Source organism: Python bivittatus, unplaced genomic scaffold (genome assembly GCF_059951505.1).
Source record: "Python bivittatus isolate LINGU-HERP-01145 unplaced genomic scaffold, Pbiv_v1 ctg000840_np1212, whole genome shotgun sequence".
NCBI lineage: Eukaryota > Metazoa > Chordata > Lepidosauria > Squamata > Pythonidae > Python > Python bivittatus.
This window is the reverse complement of record NW_028277113.1, coordinates 24838884-24861426: the sequence shown is the minus strand read 5'-3', so window position 1 is coordinate 24861426 and position 22543 is coordinate 24838884. Positions and strand designations below refer to the sequence as shown.

The 22543-nt window shown below is 36.9% G+C and overlaps 1 protein-coding gene across 7 annotated transcripts in view; it reads left to right on the top strand.

Annotated features, from left to right (window-relative positions):
- Positions 1-22178, top strand: part of CUNH18orf63 (chromosome unknown C18orf63 homolog) — a 35565-nt gene extending 13387 nt beyond the window's left edge. For 2 of the 7 annotated variants that reach the window (XM_088130774.1, XM_088130772.1), the window contains 9 exons: positions 1116-1157; positions 2167-2243; positions 3864-3973; positions 5177-5273; positions 5380-5456; positions 9556-9739; positions 15333-15411; positions 15526-16325; positions 21676-22178. In XM_088130774.1, coding sequence (XP_087986900.1) covers positions 1116-1157; positions 2167-2243; positions 3864-3973; positions 5177-5273; positions 5380-5456; positions 9556-9739; positions 15333-15411; positions 15526-16325; positions 21676-21735 — 1526 coding nt within the window. In that variant the 3' untranslated portion in view covers positions 21736-22178. Of the gene's footprint in view, positions 1-351; positions 477-1115; positions 1158-2166; positions 2244-3863; positions 3974-5176; positions 5274-5379; positions 5457-9555; positions 9740-15332; positions 15412-15525; positions 16326-21675 lie in introns of all 7 variants that reach the window. The other 5 variants (XM_088130775.1, XM_088130778.1, XM_088130773.1 and 2 more) reach the window with 5 other exon arrangements.
- Positions 22179-22543: the final 365 nt, after the last annotated feature.

Here is a 22543-nt window from a genome sequence, read left to right as displayed (position 1 = left end):
ATTATATTATAAGAATTAAAAGCTACATATGTCCACAGCCTTAGTCCTGTTTGAAAAAGTAGAAACTTCTTGAGTCTTGAATAAAGCAGCTTCTCCTTTTTATGGTGTGCCATCAACCCTGATGTCAAATAGGGACAAATAAGGAGTTGTATGCAGGTAAAGCCCTATGGGACCTAGACAGACTTCTCAAATGGTTTCCCTGCAAAAGTGAGATTGCTCAGCATTAAACCACCTTTCATGCTCTGGAAATTGAAGATGGGTAGAAGAAGTGGTGGAGGAAGTCATATAGCTGCTGCTTCCCTGTTGCCACCATAGCAAGGATCCTAAGGTGTTCTCCTTTCCTGCTTGAAGAAAGGAGGAAGAGGCGACTGATGAAGCAACAACTAACTTGGAAGTGGCATTGGAGAAGTAGATGGTGTAACAGCAATACCTCTTTCACCTTTTGCTCCCTCCTTTTGCACTGCTCCACCATTGTGGTAAGTATAGCATATATAGGCTACAAAAATCCAATCACTAGATCAGTGTTTCTCAAGCTGCCACAGTTGAGAAACACTGCACTAGATAGTTTCAAAGAGAGAGCTTCCTGTACCACTTTGGTGCCATCTGGAATTACTGCAATTCTTGCAGCCTAGATATGTTATGCCTTGTTATGGCTCCTCTGAGGACCCCATGTTATCAGTTTTTTTTAATTAAAAAAAAAAAGGTACAAAGCAAGGAGTGAGGCAAGTGGGTGCTCATTTACTGATCCTTGCCTATATTCTCTGATTGGTCAGCTGACAAGAGCACTGATTGGCATATGATATTCTCAGTGTTTTATGGTAGGCAGAAGTGAAGACGATCATAAGTTGACATCAGAAAATGAGGACTGGGGAGTAGATATGGCAGAATAAAACGCTGATGCAGAAGTGCTCATATTGTTTGTAGAAGTCTTAATTGTAATGCCCCTTTATCAAATATTACATTCCTCTTTTTCTTCTTTATTACATAAGGAATATGTTGTAATGCAGAAGTTACATAAGCAAGCTCTTATCTTTTCCCCAAATGCTAATTTGTAAAGACATTGTTTTGATATAGTTGTAATTGTGAGTTATAACACAGCACTTTCATTTTTTAAGGGAGAGATTTTTTGTCACAAATGGGAAAACTAAATGCAGTTGGTGAGTACAATATGAATAGATATTGTATCACTCTTAAGGATCTGGAATTACCTTAGTTATATCTTGTACATGTCCTTGGTAAAAAAATGGAGAAATCAATTGTATACCAAATATAACCTACAAAGATTGTCAGTCAAGCATCTACTAGGCGTATAATCTTGTCTATAAAAAAATTCCATGATTGAAATTAAGACTGTCAGTCACCATGCAAGTAAATCATGCAGACCTACATCACTGTTTTATTTTCCCGTTAGTCCTATTCCTGTTCAGCAATATTTAACAGTGTAGGCAACCACAAGCAATTATTTCTGTGTGGGATTCAGATGTGACAAAACCAAGTTGTACTTTTTCAGTCAGACATCCTTCACTTTAGTTGCTATTCATCATTAATCATCACTGAATACTTTACTTGTGTTAAATAGTTAACTACTGTACCATGCTTTCTACCTAGATAATATCAAGCAGATACCTTTAATGTTTTCATCATCAAGACGTACACAGTTCCAGTGGTAAAAGCAATGTAGCAGCAATGACAAACCACTCCAATAGAGTCTTTAACAAGTATACTACTTACCTTCAGTCACAACTTCTAAATATCACCCCACTTTTACAATTTTAACATGAATGACACCGTGCAACAATAATAGAGGCAGAAGTCCTGTTATATTGCCAAGTGTACTACTATATGTATCACCACTCTAGGTCAGCCACTGATACCTGTAGCCCAGAGCACTAGGGCTTTCTTCACAGATTTAGATTTCTTAATAGCTAAAATTGTAGTTTATGCAAACTACATATTCTTTTCCAAGGGTAAGGTTTAGGGCCACAAGGAGAAATAAATTTGTAGTAAAGATGATATAAATCTGTTAGCTTTGCTAAATTTTCAAACTGAACATTGATGGGCAGCAACTTCATTTAGAATTCAGCTCATTTTTACCCTTATGTACTTATGGTGAGAAAAGAGACATATGTAAATACTATATGTTGGATATTATGGATTTTATTTCAGTTATGGACATCAGTGTATCAGAAACTCAACTTTGCATCAGTGTGGAAGTATGCAGGATACATTTACCACCACCTGAGGTACAAAAATAATATAACTTTTTACATTTACATTTTATGAGGCTTTGTTGAATTTCAAACTTGTGATTGTACATCTAGGGCTACTTAAGATTCTTTTACAAAATGGAACAATCAATAGTTGTTAAACAATTCATCTCTCTGTTCTCTCTCTCTCTTTCTCCCCTTTTCTCCAAACCATATTTTTTCTTGTGTTCTAAACAATGTATGTAGATATTTACAAATTTTGTCTAAATAATGTATGTAGATATTTACAAATTTTGTTTCTTTATTATTCTCGTTGGGTGAACATTTGCCAAGAAAACAAAGTGTTTTTATATTTTTTTATATATAGTTTATTCATACCTCTCAGGTGCATACAAAGATTTATCAGGTGCAATTTTCATCTTACTTGAAGGAATATATTGGGGATTTCTGATATATCACTGAAATTTTAAAATACTGGTATTCAGGTATTGAGAGAGCCAGTTAGGTGTAGTGGTTAAGGCACCAGGCCAGAAATCAGGAGACCATGAGTTCTAGTTCCGCCTTAGGCACACAGCCAGCTGGGTGACTTTAGGCCAGTTACTCTCTCTCAGCCCTAGGAAGCAGGCAATGGCAAATCACTTCTGGAAACATTGCCAAGAACATTGCAGGGACTAGTCCAGGCAGTCACCAGGAGTCAACACTGATTCAAAGACACCGCCCCCCAAAAATAATCTATTGGGTCATGATGACCTACAGTCTGGATTTACTGGTCATTTTTAATTCATTAGAGTTTTTTTTAAAAAAGAAGGAAAGTTGGGTACATAAATTAAAAAATACATTTTTCTTTTAGTGCTGTAATTTATTTTAAATATGTATTTTGTTGCAGTAAATTTTAAGTCACACATTCTTATTAACGTTAAGGATAATTTCGAACTCTGGAAAGATTTAAGATGACTGCTTTATATTAAACATTTTTTTTTTTTTGTCTGCGCTCAGTCATTGCTGACCCTGCAGTGACTGCTTGGACGAGTCCTTGCAGTTTTCAAGGCAATTGTTTTTTCGGAAGTGGTTTGCCAAAGCCTCCTTCCTAGAGCAGAGCCCAGCTGGTGAGTGCAGGAGGTGGGGTTTCCGTTGCTTCGCACCCTTTTCGGGCGTGCACGTTTTTTCGCGTTTACCAGCAACTGCTCCCAACTCCTTTTTGCAAGGCGCCACCAGCATTTTTCCTCCCACCAGAGTGAGAGTACCCATTTATCTACTCACGTGAGTTTTCGACCTGTTGGGTTGACAGGAACTGGGGAGGAAACAGGAGCTCACCCTGTTTAACGCGAAGGCTGGACTCGAACCGCTGAAGCGTCGACCATTTCTGGCCGACCATTTCTGGCCGGCAACTTTCAGCGTCATTAAGCCGCTGCGCCACCGCGTCCCCTATATTAAACAATTAGGGATCCCTTAATTTCAAAGCATGGTTTTGAGAAATCTTTATAAAATGCTTTATGAAGTTATTTAGTTATTAAAATGACTGATTTTGAATGTATTTTAATAACTAAAGCTTTTAATGAAAGCTTTTATGCAATATTGATTATTTTAATGCACATTACTTTCTGTTTTATACTTATATTTCAAAAATTGCTGTATAGATTTTTTTTTTAATTTTAGCTAGAAGATTTTGATATTTCAACAAACATCATAAAGAGCTTTGACGGTGATATTAAGGCAGTCATTTCAAAATGTTCTATTTTAAGTAATTGGTGTTATGTTTTGCCAAGGTATGTTTTTTATGTGTTACAAGAAATTGTATTAAGATGAATGAAACTTCTCCAGCAGTATATACTAGTACAGTAGAGATATTATGAGTGATAGGAGCCTCCAAGAAAAGTTTTCCATCCTTAGAGTTTAATTAATATTTACACTGAATTTGTTAATACAAATTCAAAAACAAACTATTTTGAGTAGCAGTGTAACAAAGCAAATATCTTTTTTTTTAATTTGAAAAGGTATTTGTGAAACTTCAGTGTTATCTTTAATTCTTTACACTTAATTCTAAATGACAAGTTCACATCTATGAGGAAGAGTACCCTATAGAAAAAAATATTCCAATTGTACGGTTTCTTTCTTTGGATGTTAAAAATGCCAAAAGAACAGTCAAGCAACATATTTGGGAATTGCAAAAGGTTTCCAGTCATCTGTGTGCAGGTTTGGTTTTTAACAGCCTTGCCTCTACTAACTACATTTCCAATATCACATTACTGTAGGCTTTCTCATTAGTTCTATGTGTAATACTAATGAGGACCAGACATTAGAGTATATCACTTGAGCCACATTTCTGCTTTAGTGGATTGGTGAAGTGGGAACAGTGACTTGCTCTTTTATACTGTCTCTTTATAGAGATATTTGAATAACATAGATCATTCCTCTTTTATGGAATTTTCCAGGCAGAGAGTCTCAGTCATAACTATTATCAGCCTGAACATTTGCAGTAGTATGGTAATGTTTTGCACAATCCCTTACATCACCTGCTGGTTATCACAGATTAAGATGCCCAGCTGTTCATAGAAGCTTGTGTCCCTTTTTAACTTCTGCATTAGGCTTTGAAATATATATAGATTGTTAAATCCAGGTTTATGTCTATTCTTTTCATATTCATAATAATAAACTAAACAAATTCAGTGTTATATGTTTTTCTCTAATATTATTTTAAACTTTACAGCTTTCTAGATATATTTTTTATTCTGTGTCTACTTTTCCTCTTTATGACTATATTGCACTAGATAAGATATAGAACAATAGGTTTGCTTCATTATAAAAATAAATCCAATGTGGCAAATTCAATGTCTATTTACCTTATTTTAGGATAATAGAAGTGCATGTATTTCAAACCTAGTTTAACACGTCTAATTATAGATGTTTATAATTACAGTTTCTACCACATAGTACTAATTTTCTAATATTCTTTTTATACCTTTGCACAGCATGAAAATGGGTCAGATTATGAGTATCAGTCATTTAATTCCACCTGATTCTCCATTTCATTCATACAGTGATTTACAGTTACATTGGGAAAACCTGGTAAGGGTATACTTACCAATATATTTTTTACTGTTTGTTGATAAATAATAAATTAATTGACAAAGTTATTACCATATGTTATCTTATGTATGTATTTTGTCTTTAGTATGGCTACCTTCTGCCAGAGGATTCTCAGACATATTTCAGCATTTATTTCAAACTAATAGGGGAACAACTCTTTATGTATCTTTTATATGTTTTCTTTGTTTTCTTCATGTGGTGCCTACTTATGAACATGAGCCAAGATCATGATATGAAAATATACCATTAAAATCTGCCTTTCTTATTAAGTATTTGTTATAAAGTATAATAAACATTCTGTCTCTCACCACATGAAAAATAAACATACATAGTTATATTTTTCTCTCATTTGGTGAGATAAGCATAAAACAGATCAGTGTATATTCCAGGTTTTTCAGATATAAACTGAGTATCCTGAAGCAGAATTCTGTGCTCTACCAGTAGATTCTCTGCATTTTTTGTTTACATATACAGAATCCTGAAACCTACCTGCAACCTTTTTTTTTTTTTTTTGGAAGATAGTAAAATACAAATGCAAACCATTTATTTATTTCTTCCAACTTTCTGCATCATGGTCAGTTTTAAACTAATTGGACAGATCTGCAAAGGGCTTCAAAATTTATCTAGACTGTACATGTCTAGATAGGGAAGAATCAACTTTTACTCAACGCTGACAAGACTGTGTGGCTTTGGGTTTCATGCCACCCACCCACCTACCCACCTGAATCTAGTGAATTGCCATTATTATTATGGTTGATTGCACAGTCATCCAGATGTTTAGACTGGATTTGGCATTTTTGTCCACCTATCAAGTCCTTTCCAAGGACCTGGGATAGGCAGATGTTGCTGCTGCTGCTGCTGCTGCTGTTGTTATTTAATTCTGCCTAGTGTAACATTCATAATTGATGCCCAATCAGGGGGTCCTCCTGGACTCATAGTTCCTGCTCAAAAGGCAGCCATGGCCAGAAGAACTTTTGCACAAATACATCTTGTGTGTCAGTTGTACCCTTTCCTAGATTTGGAGGCATTGCTCACAATCATCTTCTGATTTGACTATTGCAACATGCTACACATGGGGCTACCCTTAAACAGCATATGGAAGCTTCAGCTGGTCCAGAATGCAGTAGTGGGCAGACCACGGTATACAAGATGTTAATGGAACTGGCAATGGATGTGAGTTTCATTGGGGCCTGAACACTGTTATGTTTTAATGTTTTTTTTAAAAAATAGCTGCATTGTGCTTTTTTTATTTTTATTCATGACCCAGAGTTCCTTTTGGTAGATGGGTGGGTGGGTGGGGATATAAACATTTAAAAATCCATAGACAGACAGACACATATACATATATGCACATAAACCAGAAAATTAAGGGGGGAAAAGGCAGAAAAATAGGCCCAAGTGGAATCAAGATTCAAGAGAATCCGAATGACATTACCACAAAATGTACTAATGTTCACAATGGCTAGGGGGAAGCTCTTGCAACTGGCTCCTTCCCATAAGGGAATTAGCCTCCCTGAATAAGGCTGCTGGGCAACAGCCTGCCTATGCAATAAGGGATGAGAAGTAGGAACGTTTCGCCTCTCTTATTGCCACAGAGTGGTCCAAATTTGGACACATATACATGTTCTTTGTCCTCTTACCCTATCAGTAGACATTGCTTCTGCTTTATCTCCTGGGGATCCTCCAAAAATCAAGAGGCCACCAGGAATAAGCCAACACAGAGTGGATATTCAGGACAATTTAATCAAGGGCCTGAGAGGCCTCCTGTTGCCAGCAGTGAACAAAGCACTCTGTGAAGTTGCCCATTGGGTTGTTGGGAAAATCCCCAAGTGCCTGCGAGAAACCAGCTTGATTCATGAGACACCGGGGCTAGACTATCCAAATGGTTCCAACCCATGGGCTGCTGTCAATCATTGCTGAACCAGGAAATGACCTCACCATGACAAAGGGGGTGGTGGTAATACCCTCCACATCCAGATCACAAAACAACTTTCCTGAAGTGAAAATGAGGTTATCACCAGCAAGACCCAGCTGGTTATCACAGGAGGTCCCCAGGAAACTATACCCCAGCACCCAAAGCCCCCCAACACTGAACCACTGGTAGGTGTGGTCCCTTGGCCTCCTGCCCAACTCCCAGCAACACAAATGCCCCACACTCTCTGCTGTCAGACCGTCTCTCTGTAGCTGACCAGACAGGAACCTAAAAATTTGACTTCCCCTTCATTCACCATCACAATCCAATCACTGTTGCCACCTCTGCGGGGGGCAGGAGCGATCTGCTTCCTAGAAGATCTTAAATCCAGACTAAGTCCTACCAAACTGGGTGACTTTGGGCCAGTCACTCTCTCTCAGCCCAACCCTCACACAATTATTGTTGTGAGGAGAATAGGAGGCAGGAGTATTGGGTATGTTCACTGCCTTGAGTTATATATTAAAAAGGCGGGAAAGGAGGAGGAGGAGGAGGAGGAGGAGAAAGCAGCAGCACCAGCAAGGCAAAGTATTACATGGCCAGTAACAAAAAAACTATCAGGCAAAGCAGATAACAACAAGAACTGGGAATGGCTAAAAGCAGGAAAGTTGAAGAAAGAGACAGAGGGGCTAATTCTGGCTTAAGACCAAGCCTTAAGAACAAGTGCATACAAAGCCAAAATTGAGAAGACAGCAACAGACAGCAGTGCTTCCTCTGCAAAGAAGCTGAAGAAATTGTGGATCACCTAGTTAGTTGCTGCAAGAAGATCACACAGACTGACTACAAACAACAGCATGACAAAGTAGCAACAATGGTGCACTGGAATATCTTCAAGAAATACGATTTGCCTGCAAGCAAGAACTGGTGGGACCACAAAACATACAAAGTAATAGAAAGTGAAGAAGCTAAAGTGCTCTGGGACTTTAGAATTCAAACACACAAGCACCTGCCACATAACACCCCAGACTTAACAATTCTTGATAAGAAAGGCAAAAAAGTCTGGATAGTGGATGTTGCAATACCTGGAAACAGCAGAATAGAAGAGAAACAACTGGAGAAAATCACAAAATATAAAGACCTGCAAATAGAAATAGAATGACTGTGGCAAAAGAAAGCAAAGATATTACCAACAGTAATAGGTGCCATGGGTGCAATTCCAAAACATCTGGAACACCACTAGAACACCATTGGCATTGACAAAATCACCATCAGTCAATAACAAAAGGCAGCTTTACTTGGACCAGCTTATAACCTGCGATGATACCTTTAAAACCATCAAACAACATCTGCCTATCTCAGGTCCTCGGGAAGGACTCGATGGGTGGATAAAAATGCCAAATCCAGTCTAAGCATCTGGCTGACTGCGACCAATCATCATCATCATCCTAAACATCTGCCTATCCCAGGTCCTTGGGAAGAACTCAGTAGGTGGATAAAAATGCCAAATCCAGTCTAAATATCTGACTGGCTATGCGATCAACCATCATCATCATCATCATCATCATCATCATCCACTGCTCTCCTTGGCTCCATTACTCCCATCCTTGTTGTATACCTGGGAGATGGAAAATATCACACACATCCCACCACTGTCACTGCTGCCATTCCAGCTCCAGACCACAGTCTCTGGATGCAGTGCGTGCTTCACTCTGATGTTCTGCTGGTTCCATTGCTACTACCAGAGCTATCATCAGTCCATCAGGGCTCTGCTCCCCACCAGTGTTCAGTGAGTAAGTCCAGTAGTGACAGAAATAACATCTGCTGTATTTACTTACTAAAATGTTGCTACCACTGTTGCTGAGGCCTTTTTGGCTCCAGCCAGCTAAACTGACTGCACACCTCATCCCCACCACAATACACTATTACCACTGCCACCACTGTTCAACTCTACTTCTAATTCTTGTTCTTCTCCTGTTGATCCAGCCTCTGAACTATGCATAGACCACACATCTTCCTCTATTGACCTAGTAAGTCTTGCTGTACCAGTGGGTCTATAGAGCTTCCAAATCCTGTAAACTATATTTCCCTCCCTCCAACACCCACATTTAAACTAAACTATCAAACACTGAGCTTATCCCTTGGATAGACTCTGCTGAAACAAATGAAACTTGGGCAAGTTTTTCTGAAGCTCCCATTCATTTCACTGACCTTATGTAGAAAATACCTACAGTAGATTTTTCTCTCTGTCTTTAATAAATCCATATTGTTCAAGAAATTGTGTGTATGGTAAACCTAGTGCTTTTTTATATAGATTTATCAGATAATTTATTTCAGCCCTTAACACCAATTCAGATATCCTTCCAGTTGCATAAGAAGTCAGCCCATGCAGTACTTTCCTACAGCAGATTTAGAAGCTATTTTAGATTCTTTTGTTACTGATCTGAAGACTGTCATTCCTCATATATGTGGATTTCCTGTTTTCTTGACACAGAAAGCAATGTGCACTACAAACAATTTTACACCAGTGTCTGTTCAGGTAATAGAAGTGTGTGTGTATGTATGTATGTTTTTGTGATTGTGTGTGCGCGTGTGATATATATCCTGTTTATTAGTATATAGTTGATTAAACATTGAAATAGTCAATTATCTTCATTTTTATCAATATATCTTTTCTATTGCTTTATTATCATAATTTAATAAGGCAGCTAAAGTGTGATAGTGAACAATTAGAGCAGACACAGTTTTTTGCTGTGACACCAAAACACTGATGGTTTTTCTTGTAACTGGCATATCCATAAATGGCTAAAATGATTCCTTAAGGACTAGCTAAATGGAAGTTCTGACTACTATGATACTTGTTTTTCTGTGGAAACCTCATGTATAATAGAAAATAAAATAACAAAATGGTTTATTTGACTGCAGAATCATGGACTAATTATTGCCATACAGAGTTTTGAATCAATATTTTTCTTTGATGTTGAGAAATGCTAGCAATCAACCACAAGTTTAAGCTGTCTTGAGTAATAAAAATAAGGGAGAGAGATGAAAAAACTGCTTATTGGTATTTTGAGACCTTCCATAGCAGTGCTAGATACTCAGTCATTTTTAAAACTACAGTTGAATTACATCTGATCTGGTCTTAAATCAGTTAGGTTTGCATTTTCCTATTAGCTGTTGATCACATTGCAGCTTAGCTCTGCCTGATCCCTATAGATATGGCTTTGAAATTTTACATATGGGTTTTGTCTGAAAATCTGTGCTTACAAAACAAGAGACAATTTTGTATCCTTATACTTTATTTTCCATCCACTTTTAAAATTCATATTGTATAATTATGAAATATAATAAACCAATATGGTTCTTGCTATTGATTTTATTATTTAGTATGTATACATTGCATAACATTTTCTTCAGTGCTGCTCAAACATTAAAAAGTAAAACAGTCTACTCACCATTTTGTAGGAATGGAAAAGAAAGGAAAAGGAAAGTAGTAAGGATGCATGAAAGGAAGCATTTAAGCATCTGTACTTTCTTTGGTTTGTAACAGAAGGCACGTTATGCCTTTCTTCAGTTCAAGGGCAATACAGTGGGAATGAGTACTCTTTCTGGCAGAAAAGTAAAAACAGGCTCCCTACAGCTGACACTTTTCTGGGTGAAAGATAGAATTTGATTACATGATTTTTACATGATGATCTTCCAAGGAAGAAGGAAGTATAGCTAGCTCCCCAGCTGCCCTTAGTTAACAAAGAATTCCAGTTATTTCTGGAAGAGATCCATCTTAGCAAGCAGTGATGAACAATGGAATTGACACTGAAGGTGCTGTCAGTATGTAGGTGGCATCTAGTCTTATCTCTCCCTCTAATCTGAACCCAGATGCTGTATCATGCCCTGTCAGGGACTAGCTATAAATCTGAGCTGCACTAAAATCTGAACTGAAATGCACTGAATCTGATCAAGGCTAAAGGGCTTTAATTTGCTGTGTTATCTTATTCAGAAATTCTAACAGTAGTATTTTTTATCGTGCGGTGAAAATAATGTAACTCACATTAGAAAATTTTATCTATTATATAATTGCAGAGTATTGTGTATATATCTTTCTTTGCCTAATATATTTCTGTAGTGAAAAGTGCTGACACCAGCAAATGCAGTGACACTAGAATGAATTATATAATATAATGAGTATAAGGATTAGAAGAGAACTTGGAGTTCATGTAGTTCAACCCCTGCTCAGCACAAGAATCCACTACTGCACTACACGAATCCCAACAAATGGCTATCCAGCCTCTGCTTAAACCCCTCTGATGAAAGAGAATACAGCTACTTAAGTCTATTGTTGAACAGCTTTTACCGTTAAGAATGTTTTCATGATGTCCAACAAAAATCTATTTCTGTGTAATTTAAACTCATTGTTTCTTGACCTAACTTCTGGAATTATATCTTCTACAGGGAAACCCTTCAGATACTTCAACTATTACGTTTCCCTGCAATCTTCTCCATACTAAACATACCCAGCAGCTTCATAAATTCCTCATATGTTTTTCTTTCTAGACTCCTTGTCATTTTCATTGCTGTTGTTTGGACACGCTCCAGGTGTCAGTGTCTTTCCTAAAATGCAGTGCCCAGAACTAAAGGCAATATTTTACGTATCTTCTAACCAGTGCAGAATATAGAAGAACACTTACTTTTTTTAATCTTGACACTATTTTTCTGCTGATGGAGCCTAGGATTGCCTTTTCCCCTTTTTTTCTTTGCAGTTGCATCACACTTTTGGTTCATATTCACATTGTGATCCATGAAGACACCCAGATCCTTTTCACCTGTATCGCTGTCCATTAGGGTCCCTCTAACTGTCTACGTCTGTAGGACTTCAGATTTGTCTCTTTTGAAATTATTTCGTTCTTGTTCCAGCTTGTCAATATTCTCCTGAATCTTGATGCTGTCTTCTAATGTGTTTGCTATTGTTCCCATCTTAGTGTAGTCCATAAAATTGATAGTCATATTTTATAACCTCTCGTTCGGGTCATGGATAAAGATGTTGAACAGTACAGGGCCTAGAGTATAGCTCAGTGGTATGCCATACCTCACTTCCCTCCATCTTAACAAAGAACCACTAACATACACTTTATTGGGTACTATTGTTCAGACTGCTTTGTATCCATCTAATGGTAGAATAGTCCATCCCACATTTTCTCATCTTCTTTACTAAGATCTCATGGAAGACTTTGTTGAATGAATTCCTGAGGTCAATTAAATTGGTCGTCCTATCAAAAAAGGAAATCAGGTTGATTTGGCATAACTTGTTCTTGATCAAACCATCCTGACTCCTACCATTCACAAACTGACTGCTTAATAATCTGTTTCAGTGATTTGCCAATCAATTTGATCTGTGGATACTCAGGTTTTATTTTTTTCCCTCCTTTTTGAAGACAGGAACATTTGCTTTTATACAATCCTCCTAGCACTATTCCTGTTGTCTGTGATTTTTCAGTATCACAGAAAGGGGATCCAAAATGACATCCACAAGCTCATTCAATATTCTCAGATGCAATTGAATTCCAAGAAGTGGTATATGAGATAAGCTACTAACTAACTCCTTTCCCATTTGTTGGTTGTTCACATCCAGAGTTCCTCCAGTTTCTCAGCCTTCTCATAATCTCTCATACCTTCTTTTCTTTTCCTTTTACTAGGCAAAAAATCCTTTTTGTTGCTTTTAGCTTTCCTTATGAATCTAAGTTCCTTATGAAGTTGTAGCCTTTCCAACTTTCTTTTTACAAATATTAGCTACATGTAGTCCTCTTTAGTGACCATAATTGGGACTGGCAACTCAGTTGTCAAGTGAAGTGGTTGCTAAGTGAAACCATGACTGTGCTTATGATCTTACTTCAGCTTTCCTTTGCTTTATACACCTGCGAAAGTTGTAAATGCAAGGATTGGTCATAAAGTTACTTTTTCATCACCATCATAACTGAAAATGGTTGCTAAACAAGGCAGTTGCTAAACGAGGACTAATATGCCCCTCTTGATGATTATTGCCCCTTCCATTTTTTTATAAAGGCTTAGTGTAAAGTTCCCTATGGATCAGTGGCTTTCCTAAGTTTCTCTCCCACCCCTTTTATTTTCTCATTGGAAGGGGCACTATTGTATTTTCAGTCTTTTATTTTTGTACTTTGTTTGACCTTAGGATTTCTGTCCACAGAATCCTGCCTAATAATTCTCTAATCAGTTGAAACTGGCTCTCCTGAAATCTAATGTGTGTGTACAACTATGCTCCAATTTCTCTTCCTATAGTATCTTGAACCCCAAGATGATATGGTCACTTCCTCCCAAAATTTCCATTGCTTTTACCTCTTCAACTAGCTCTTCTCTATTTGTTAGGATCACATCTAGGAGAACTGATTCCTAGTCTCTTCCTCAAACTTCTAGAAAATAAAACAGTTAGTGAAATCACTGAAGAATTTTTAGGACCTTGCAGTCTTGGATGAATTGGATTTCTAACAGATGTCTAGATAGTTGAAGTCTTCCATTATAACTATGTATCTTCTCTCTGAAAGTTTGTAATTTGATCCAGATCCAGTTCTTACACCTGGTTACTGTAGACCCTCACAATAATATCTTTGTTGTTTTCCTCTTCGTAATCTGCCCCAAATACCTTTGACTGGACCATTGTGCTCAAATTCTTGGATCTCAATACATGTGTGCACTTCTTTCATATATAATGTCACTCCTGTGGAGTCTTTGGGGTTCCTTCTAGCACTGACGAGATTACCTAGCTGGGTAATGAAATGTTTACCTGCAAGAAAACCAAGCTCAGAGAACCCCAAGAACTCCACAGTTCAACCCTGAGCTACATATATTCTCTTCTATTAATGCCACTCCTCTGTCCATTTTGTCTGGGCCATTACATCACCTTCCTGCTTTAAGCCTTCTAGTTCTTCTTGTTTGCTCCCCATACTTTTCATTTGTGTGGAGACATTGGAATCCTTGGCTCATTTAATTTGACCTATTGTTTACTGTATGTTCAGTTTCTTACTGGGTGCTTCCAAATCCTACATACTATATATACTCGCAGATAAGCCCATCTACGGATTAGCCAACTCTCACATTTTTAACCAAAATAGCATGAAAAATGTGCCACTTGTGGATAAGCCAACCCTCAAAATTTTTGTATGTTTTAATTTTCACAATTGGCTTATCCATAGGTGGTGCATTTCTCATGGTATTTTGGTTAAGAAAATTGAGGGTCAGATAATCCGTGGATGGGCTTATAACGAGTATATGCAGGATATATAGGTACTGTTTGTGGATAAGCCCATTTGCAGATAAGCCAATCCCAATTTTTTGGGTGTATTTTGGCACCTAAAATTCTGGCTTATCTTCAAGAATATACGATACTGCTCCAAATTCCTTTTCCTAGCACTTGTAGTCACACTTTTTCTTGGGGACAGGGGTGTCTACAGGGAGTCAAAAAAGTCAAAATGGCACCCACAACAATGCAGTCAAAGCCCAACACCTAAAAAAAGATGGGGCTTTGATTGCATCCTTCCCTGCCGGCTTCCCCATTGACTTTTCTTGTGGGAAGCCGACGGAGAAAGTCGCAAATGGTGATCACATGACCATGGGATGCTGCAACTGGTCATAAGTGCAAGCTGGTTGCCAAACACCTGAATTTTGTTCACATGACTGCGGGGGCACTGCAACAGCCAGAATTTTGAGGACCTGTCGTAAGTCCCTTCTTTCAGTGCTGTTGTAACTTTGAACAGTCGCTGAACAAATGGTCATAACTCGAGGACTACCTGTAAGTTCATTCCAACACAGCTGATATGGAATGGAAATGTCCATTATTGTTCACTTTCAATCTCCTAATAAAAAGTACAAGTCCTTTTGAATGGATCCATAACTGCATCCAAATCATTCATTTTTCTCCAATGTCATCATTCATGAGAAGATTATATTATTTTAAGTTACTGAGATCTAGAAAATACATTTGCTATTAATTTTCTGGTATTGTATTACTCAGATATAATTGTTAATTACAAAATACTGACAATGTCATAGTGCATACAATATATAAAATTAATTAGTGATGTGTAATATAATTCAAATTTTTCTATTTGGTTCCTGTATTTTAGAAAATAAACTCTAAACCAGCCAACCTTACTGCAAGAAGGAACTGCAAGGTACCTTTGACTCAAGTAGTTCCAAAAAAAGGTACTGTATTTCAAACTTTTAGCACGTACTATAAAAACTAGCCACAAGGTGGAGCTTAAAGTCAACCAGCTGAAAACTGATGTATTTTTTTTAAAATACTGTACACTTTTTCAGATGATGAACATGCTGGAGTAGTGGGAGACGAAGACAATAATGGACAACAGTGGAAAACATCAGAAAATTCTGTTTTGACACTGAAATCAAATAAAGCTACAAGGATCATACCCATTTTCAAAGGAAAGTTACTGCAAATGGATAGGCAGTTCACTAAAAGAATTGATGAAAAGAAAACAAAAAATGTTTCAAAAGATTTACCAAAAATAGTAATAGCTAATACAACTGCTAAATTGGCTGTATTCAGACCCAGTGCAGATCAGGTTAACAAATCACTACATGATACATCATTTCAAAATATTACAAATGGAAGTATTTCTCAGATACAGGTGGGAAAAAATGTTAGATCTAACAAATTTGCATTAAAAGAAGAAAATAAAGATGTTGGGTACCTGTTAAACTTCCCTTTACCTAATAGAACAGTTTTAGGTAAACATTCCAGTAAAATCAAATCTAGAAAGCTACAATGTTCTTTGATATCTGCTGATAACCAATCAAAGCATCATACATCAAGCATCCACCAGCTTTTGAATAAATCTGCAAATCTCAGTGAAAGCCAGAATCTCCTGAGGTTGAAGAAAACCAATGCAGTAGCTGAAGGAACTCCCAGAATATTTCAGAATAACATACAGAATCCAATGAAGGAAACAAAAAGAAATGCTTACAGATTAACCAATTCAGTGTCTGAAGGTCTGACAGTATCCAATAAATCCAACAGAAAAGGAGATTGGAAAGAATCAGTGTCATATCAAGACATCGCTAAGACATCAAGCCCTTATCTGCCTTTTAACTATCTACAGGTATAGTAAATAATACAGATTTGCATAACACGGCAGTTCAGGAGATTCTCATGATGCTGATTTACACAAAATGTAAGAATAAAAAGCAGGGAGCAAGCATTTTACTGTGCTGAGTTCCATACATATACCTTAAGTATGTTACTCCTCATGCTTAACCAGAAATTTCTCATGATGCCTATTGCTTTTTCATATGAATTGTCTTAGGCTCTGCATTGCTTCTATGTGTTCTACATGTATCAAGTCTGCTTATTAAATTAGAATTGAGTTATACAGAAAAGTTCTGTATTGATATGTCTTTAAAGAGTGGTCTGAACATAGATGCTGATATTGCACTGGCAATGTTACACATGTTTCACTCTGATCAGCACCAGGATGGAAAACCTCCTGGCCTGTACATCATGAGAATCTCCGAGCTTCTTAAAATAGAAGTATCAATTTGTGAAATAGCAAGATATAAAGTATACCCCTTTATTCCCTTTCATGTAGAACCTTTTCTAGGATGCAAATGAATACATCTTTAAAACTGATTTCAGTAAGAATATTTAATAGTATATGGCATTAGATGGCAGAAAATATAAGCTGGTATAACTTTTGAATTTTGCATAATTCTCATAAAGGCTAATTAAATGTATTATAACATGTAGTACACTTTTATTTAATTCTGGGATACATTAAATTCCATTATCAAAGTTTCACTGAAGAAGAGTTCTGTGCAACTTAAAACCCTTTAACAGTCAAAATCAATTACAGACATGGGAACCAACTTGGAAAGATCATGACCTTCTCCAATTTCCTCTTAATTTCTATTGTCTGTGACACACACATAGACACACACACACATAGACACATACATACATTCAGGTAGTCCTTGCTTAACAACCATTTGTTTAGTGACCATTCGAAGTTACGGCAGTGTTGAAAAAACTGACTTACAACCGGTCCTTGCACTTACAATTGTTGCAGCATCTCTGTAGTCGCATCATCACACTCCAGGTGCTTGGCAACCAGGTCACACTTATGATGGTTGCAGTGTCTTGGAGTCACGTGATCACCATTTACGACCTTCCCAGCCAGCTTCGAAAAGCAAAATCAATGGGGAACCGAGTGATTCACTTAACAACTGCGTGATTTGCTTAACAACTGTGGTGATTCACTTAACGATCGCTGCAAGAAATGTTGCAAAATTGGGTGAGGTCACCACACTGATTAACAACTAATTTTCCGGTCTCTATTGTGGTTGTTAAGCAAAGAGTACCTGTATAGAGAGAGAGAGAGAGAAAAGAGAAAGAGAAAGTGGTAGTTGAGGAATATCTTTTGTAAGAAAATCAACAGAATCAACAGAATCTGAATATGCAATCCAATTGCTGTTCTAAAAATGGTTGGGTCGTAGAATTGAATATTATAAGCTAGGAATAGGCAACCTGGTACATTCTAGGTATTTCAACTCCGATCAGCATCAACCAAGATGACAAACAGCAAAGAACTGCAGGATTGTTCAAAACATTAGTCCACCCCAGTTATAGGCATTTGAGGGATGGCACTTCAAATAGTGCCAAGAAATTCCTGCCGCTATTCCTAAGGAATTCCATGTTGCATCAGAATGAATTACCACAATACTGCATCTAACTGTATAATGGTTAACATTATATATATAATTTTGAATTACTATATAATATCTTAATATATTCAAAATCATATGTAACCATTTTGGATCTATTCTGTTTTTTAAATGTCCTCATTAAGTTACTGATATTCCATATTCTGTTTATAAAACTATTTGGGGAATAATATTAATATTATGCTGTTTTATACTGAACTGAAGTCTCTTTTGCTTTTAAAAATTGTAGCTATGTAAGAGCTTAATAATAAAGACAGAGAGAGAGAGAGGTGTAATACTAAAATGTAACAGTAGGCAGCAATGGTCCATTCCTAGTCTTTCCATTCAAAAGAAATTGCAATTTTTCCCTTTTTCTAAGCTTAAAAGTCTGAGCTTTAAAAGAAATTGTTTACCACTTATAAAGTAAAACATTTTATATCAAATTCCTAGGTAGAACATTTTCACATTAATTGCAGCTAATTCTTTTTTGAAAATTTTATCTTCAATAACAGCACACTTTATTATTAAATGCATACTCTGCTTCTCTGTTTATTCCAACAGTTAAAGCAATTTACAATAACTAAATAAATAAATAAATAGCTTGAAGAAAGAGGTATGTGTTTTTAACATCTTTCAAAAAAACTGGGAGAGTAGGAGCCCTAAGAACATTCTATAGCCTGAGACCCACACAGGAGAAGGCCTTTTCCTTAATATCCTATAGTTAAGCTTCTGCCAGTGATGGCATCTTCATGAGGATCTTTCCTGCTGCTCTGAGTAACTGGGCAGGTGTTCAGCAGGAAAGGTAGTCCTGCATATACAGTAATCAAATTTTAAGCCTTTAAGGCCATTAAAAATCAACATTGGCACCTTAAATCATAGAGAACATCTTTTTGTTGTTGTTGTTTAGTCGTTAAGTCGTGTCCGACTCTTCGTGACCCCATGAACCATATTGTGCCAGGCCTTCCTGTCCTTCACTGCCTCCCTGAGTTTGCTCAGTTTCATGCTCATTGCTTCAGTGATGCTATCTAACCATCTCATCCTCTGCCGTCCTCTTCTCCTTTTGCCTTCAATCTTTCCCAGCATCAGGGTCTTCTCCAAAGAGATCTCTCTTCGCATTAGGTGGCCAAAATATCTGAGCTTGAGCTTCATTATCGATCCTTCCAATGAGCAATCAGGGTTGATTTCCTTTAAGATTGACTGGTTTGACCTCCTAGCAGTCCAGGGAACTCTTAAGAGTCTTCTCCAGCACCACAGTTCAAAGGCATCAATTCTTCGGCGCTCGGCCTTTTTTATGGTCCAGCTCTCACAGCCATACATTACTACTGGAAAAACCATAGCTTTGACTATGCGGATCTTTGTCGGCAAGGTGACGTCTCTGCTTTTTAATATGCTATCTAGGCTTGCCATAGCTTTCCTCCCAAGGAGCAAGCGTCTTTTAATTTCATGGCTGCAGTCTCCGTCTGCGGTGATCTTGGAGCCCAAATAAATGAAGTCTGTTACTGCTTCCATTTCTACCCCTTCTATTTGCCAGGAATTGATGGGTCCAGATGCCATGATCTTAGTTTTTTTAATGTTGAGTTTCAAGCCAGCTTTTGCACTCTCCTCTTTCACCCTCATCAAGAGGCTCTTTAGTTCTTCTTCACTTTCTGCCATTAGGGTGGTATCGTCCGCATATCTGAGGTTGTTGATGATTCTCCCTGCAATCTTAATTCCGGCTTGTGATTCTTCCAGCCTGTACATCTTTTAGTACTGGTATAATTTGACTTGTGTCTTGCACAGTTCAACTGTCTAGCCACAGCATTTTGTCCCATTTGTACATTTTGGCCAGTGTTTGGGGGTGGCCACACATAAAGCAATTGCATTCATCAAGACAGGTTGCAAACAAGCCATAGTTAACTGTCACTTACTCTATCTGGCTCAGGAGGCATACTTGCACAAGACATGCCCAACACCACAATTGCCACCCACAATCTAGCAGTGCAGTAGGTGAGACTCAAAAAATAAACTGCAAACCTGTTCTTTTTGGGGGAGGCAATTCATTCAGGACAGGTTTCACCTCAATCTGGAAATTCAGTTTTCTCTTTACCCAGAGACCCTCTGTCTTGTATGGATTTAATTTTAACTTGTTTTCTGTGATTTAGCCCCATTACTGAGATTAAATAGTGTTCAAGGGTACTGATTGGTCCCTTGAAATTAGAGACTATGGAATGGTAGAGCTAGGTCTTATTGGTGTATTGATGGCATCCCATTCTAAAACTCTGGGTGATCATCCCTGGAAGTTCCATGTAAATGCTAAATGACATAGCAGACAAGAATCCTGTGAAACAGCATTGATTACCAACCTAGGTATTGAATCATTGTCCCCCAGCACCACCTTCTTGTCAGGTCCCAACAAGAAAGACCACTAAAAAACAATACCCCCAAGGTCCAACTTAACCAGACAGCTCAGAAGACTATCATGATCAAAAGGTGTCAAGGTGTCCAACAGAACTAGCAGAATCACATTCCTCCATCTAGATTCTGACATAGGTCATCTATCAAGATAACCAAAGCAGTCTCAGACTGCTCTGACTACTCTGAGAGAAACCCTGATTGAAATAGGTCCAGAAAACAATTCTGCAGAGTATAAGTCTCAAAACTGTTCTCCCAGCAAAAGTAACCACAGTCATTTTGGGTCAACCTACGCAAATGTGAATGTGAATACTATTATGCATAGTAACAAGTGAAATAAAATAGTTTAAAAACAAGACTAATCTAAAAATAGCTGTACAACTTTTATAATTATTTGCTCACAAATATTCATATTCACATTCCCTGTTCCATATTCTGATTCCGTGTTTATTTTTTGTTTATATACAGAAAAAGAGGAAAATGATACACAAACAACAGAAAGAAATGACAAAAAGGACAAAAAAAAAAGCTCAGTTTTCAGATATAGCTTTAAGCCTTGATCACACAAAATAATGTTGATCAGACTTTCCATTACATGAATAAAGAGCCAGTTTATAGGAAGGAAGTGAAAATATGTTGTCAATCCAGTTTTGTAAATCTGGGTTAGCAATGTCTTCCACTCTCTTTTCTTTTTTGCTAAATCCTATGCTCAGTAAGTCCACAGATTTATATAAGGATAAATTCCAAATTTTAGGTTTATAATTCAAAATGACATCCATATCTTTAAATCATATTACTCTTCCCAAAACTATTTTGACAAACTTACAAATATTAAAATGTGATGACAGCTCATTTCACATGTGTAAATGTGCCTCACTCTCAGCATAATGTTCACAGCCATCTCCTTCTAAACTTTCTTTGAAGTGCCCATTGAATATTATAAAATATTTTGTTGAATAAATCTCATCTTAAGATAGTAAGAAATATACTTATTATTCTTTAAGACTATTAAGCATTGATTTGTTGATATAGGGTATCCACCTGTATAGATTTCGAAATGCCCAAAACACATTTCACTGCTTATTCATCTTTTATTTAAACTGCAATTTTGAGAGAAATGCTTGTTTTGTTTATAGTAAAATGCTTATGTTTTAGGGCCTAAGATGTACTGGATATTTTGATTATTTTTTTAATCACAGCTTTTGATATACAAATGAATAGTAATCGGCAATTATTGGTAAATCATATGTACATTTTAACATAAAATTATGTAATAGGTAGAGATGACATTTGTTATAGCAGCTTCGATTTTCTTAAATGTAAATATAATTTGTTTTAATGCTTAATATACTGTACTGACAGGAAGAAGAAAGAAGTTATGCAAAACCTAAGAAACCAAGAACCAATAACCCATCAAACTAGAAAAAGATGCAAATGAGAAAATAAACAGCAGGTTTGTAGAAGCTAAACCATAGAACAGTGGTGGTGGTGGTGGTTTCATTTAAGACTTGAAGTATTTAATTCATATTGAGTTTTTCCTGTTTCATGAATGAATAATTTATGTTTAAAAAATGGCCAAGTTCCTTTTTTTTTTCCACAGCATCTACATTCAAACAGACAAATAAGTCTCCAATTCGTGCATAGAATTCCATTAGCTCATACAACATAGTTATTCCATGTATATAAAATAAATTATTATAACTACTGATTAAATTTCTAAGCTGTCCAATAACTGATATTCTCTGGGCAAATAATACATATGCTTATGAGTTATCTGCATTGAAATGAGTGATGGAAACATTACAGGCAATAACCTCCATTAAAGCTCGTATGTTCTGAATGTATAATTAGTATGACCAAACTGATATGTGTTCACAATGCAATGCTAAACTGTAGTTTAGTACATCCCAGCAGAAAGAAGACCATGAAATGCTAGGTTCAGATTCAATTCTAATTCTCTGCATGAAGAGGAAGAATGAAGTAAGATTCAGGTTTACTTTATTTGCATCCTGGCTTATCATTGAATTTAAACCAGGAATTATGGTTAAAATAAAACTGTAAACTCATTGATGGTCTGCCAAACTCTGCCTAAGGGGGCAATGACAGGAAAATATCAAGAGCTAAATGTGTAACAAGAGTTTCCCACTTTCACTCTAAAACCTGGTTTAAAATTATGTTTGATCTTCCTTACATGTCATGAATTGTGGTTTATTTCCTATTGAATGGGATA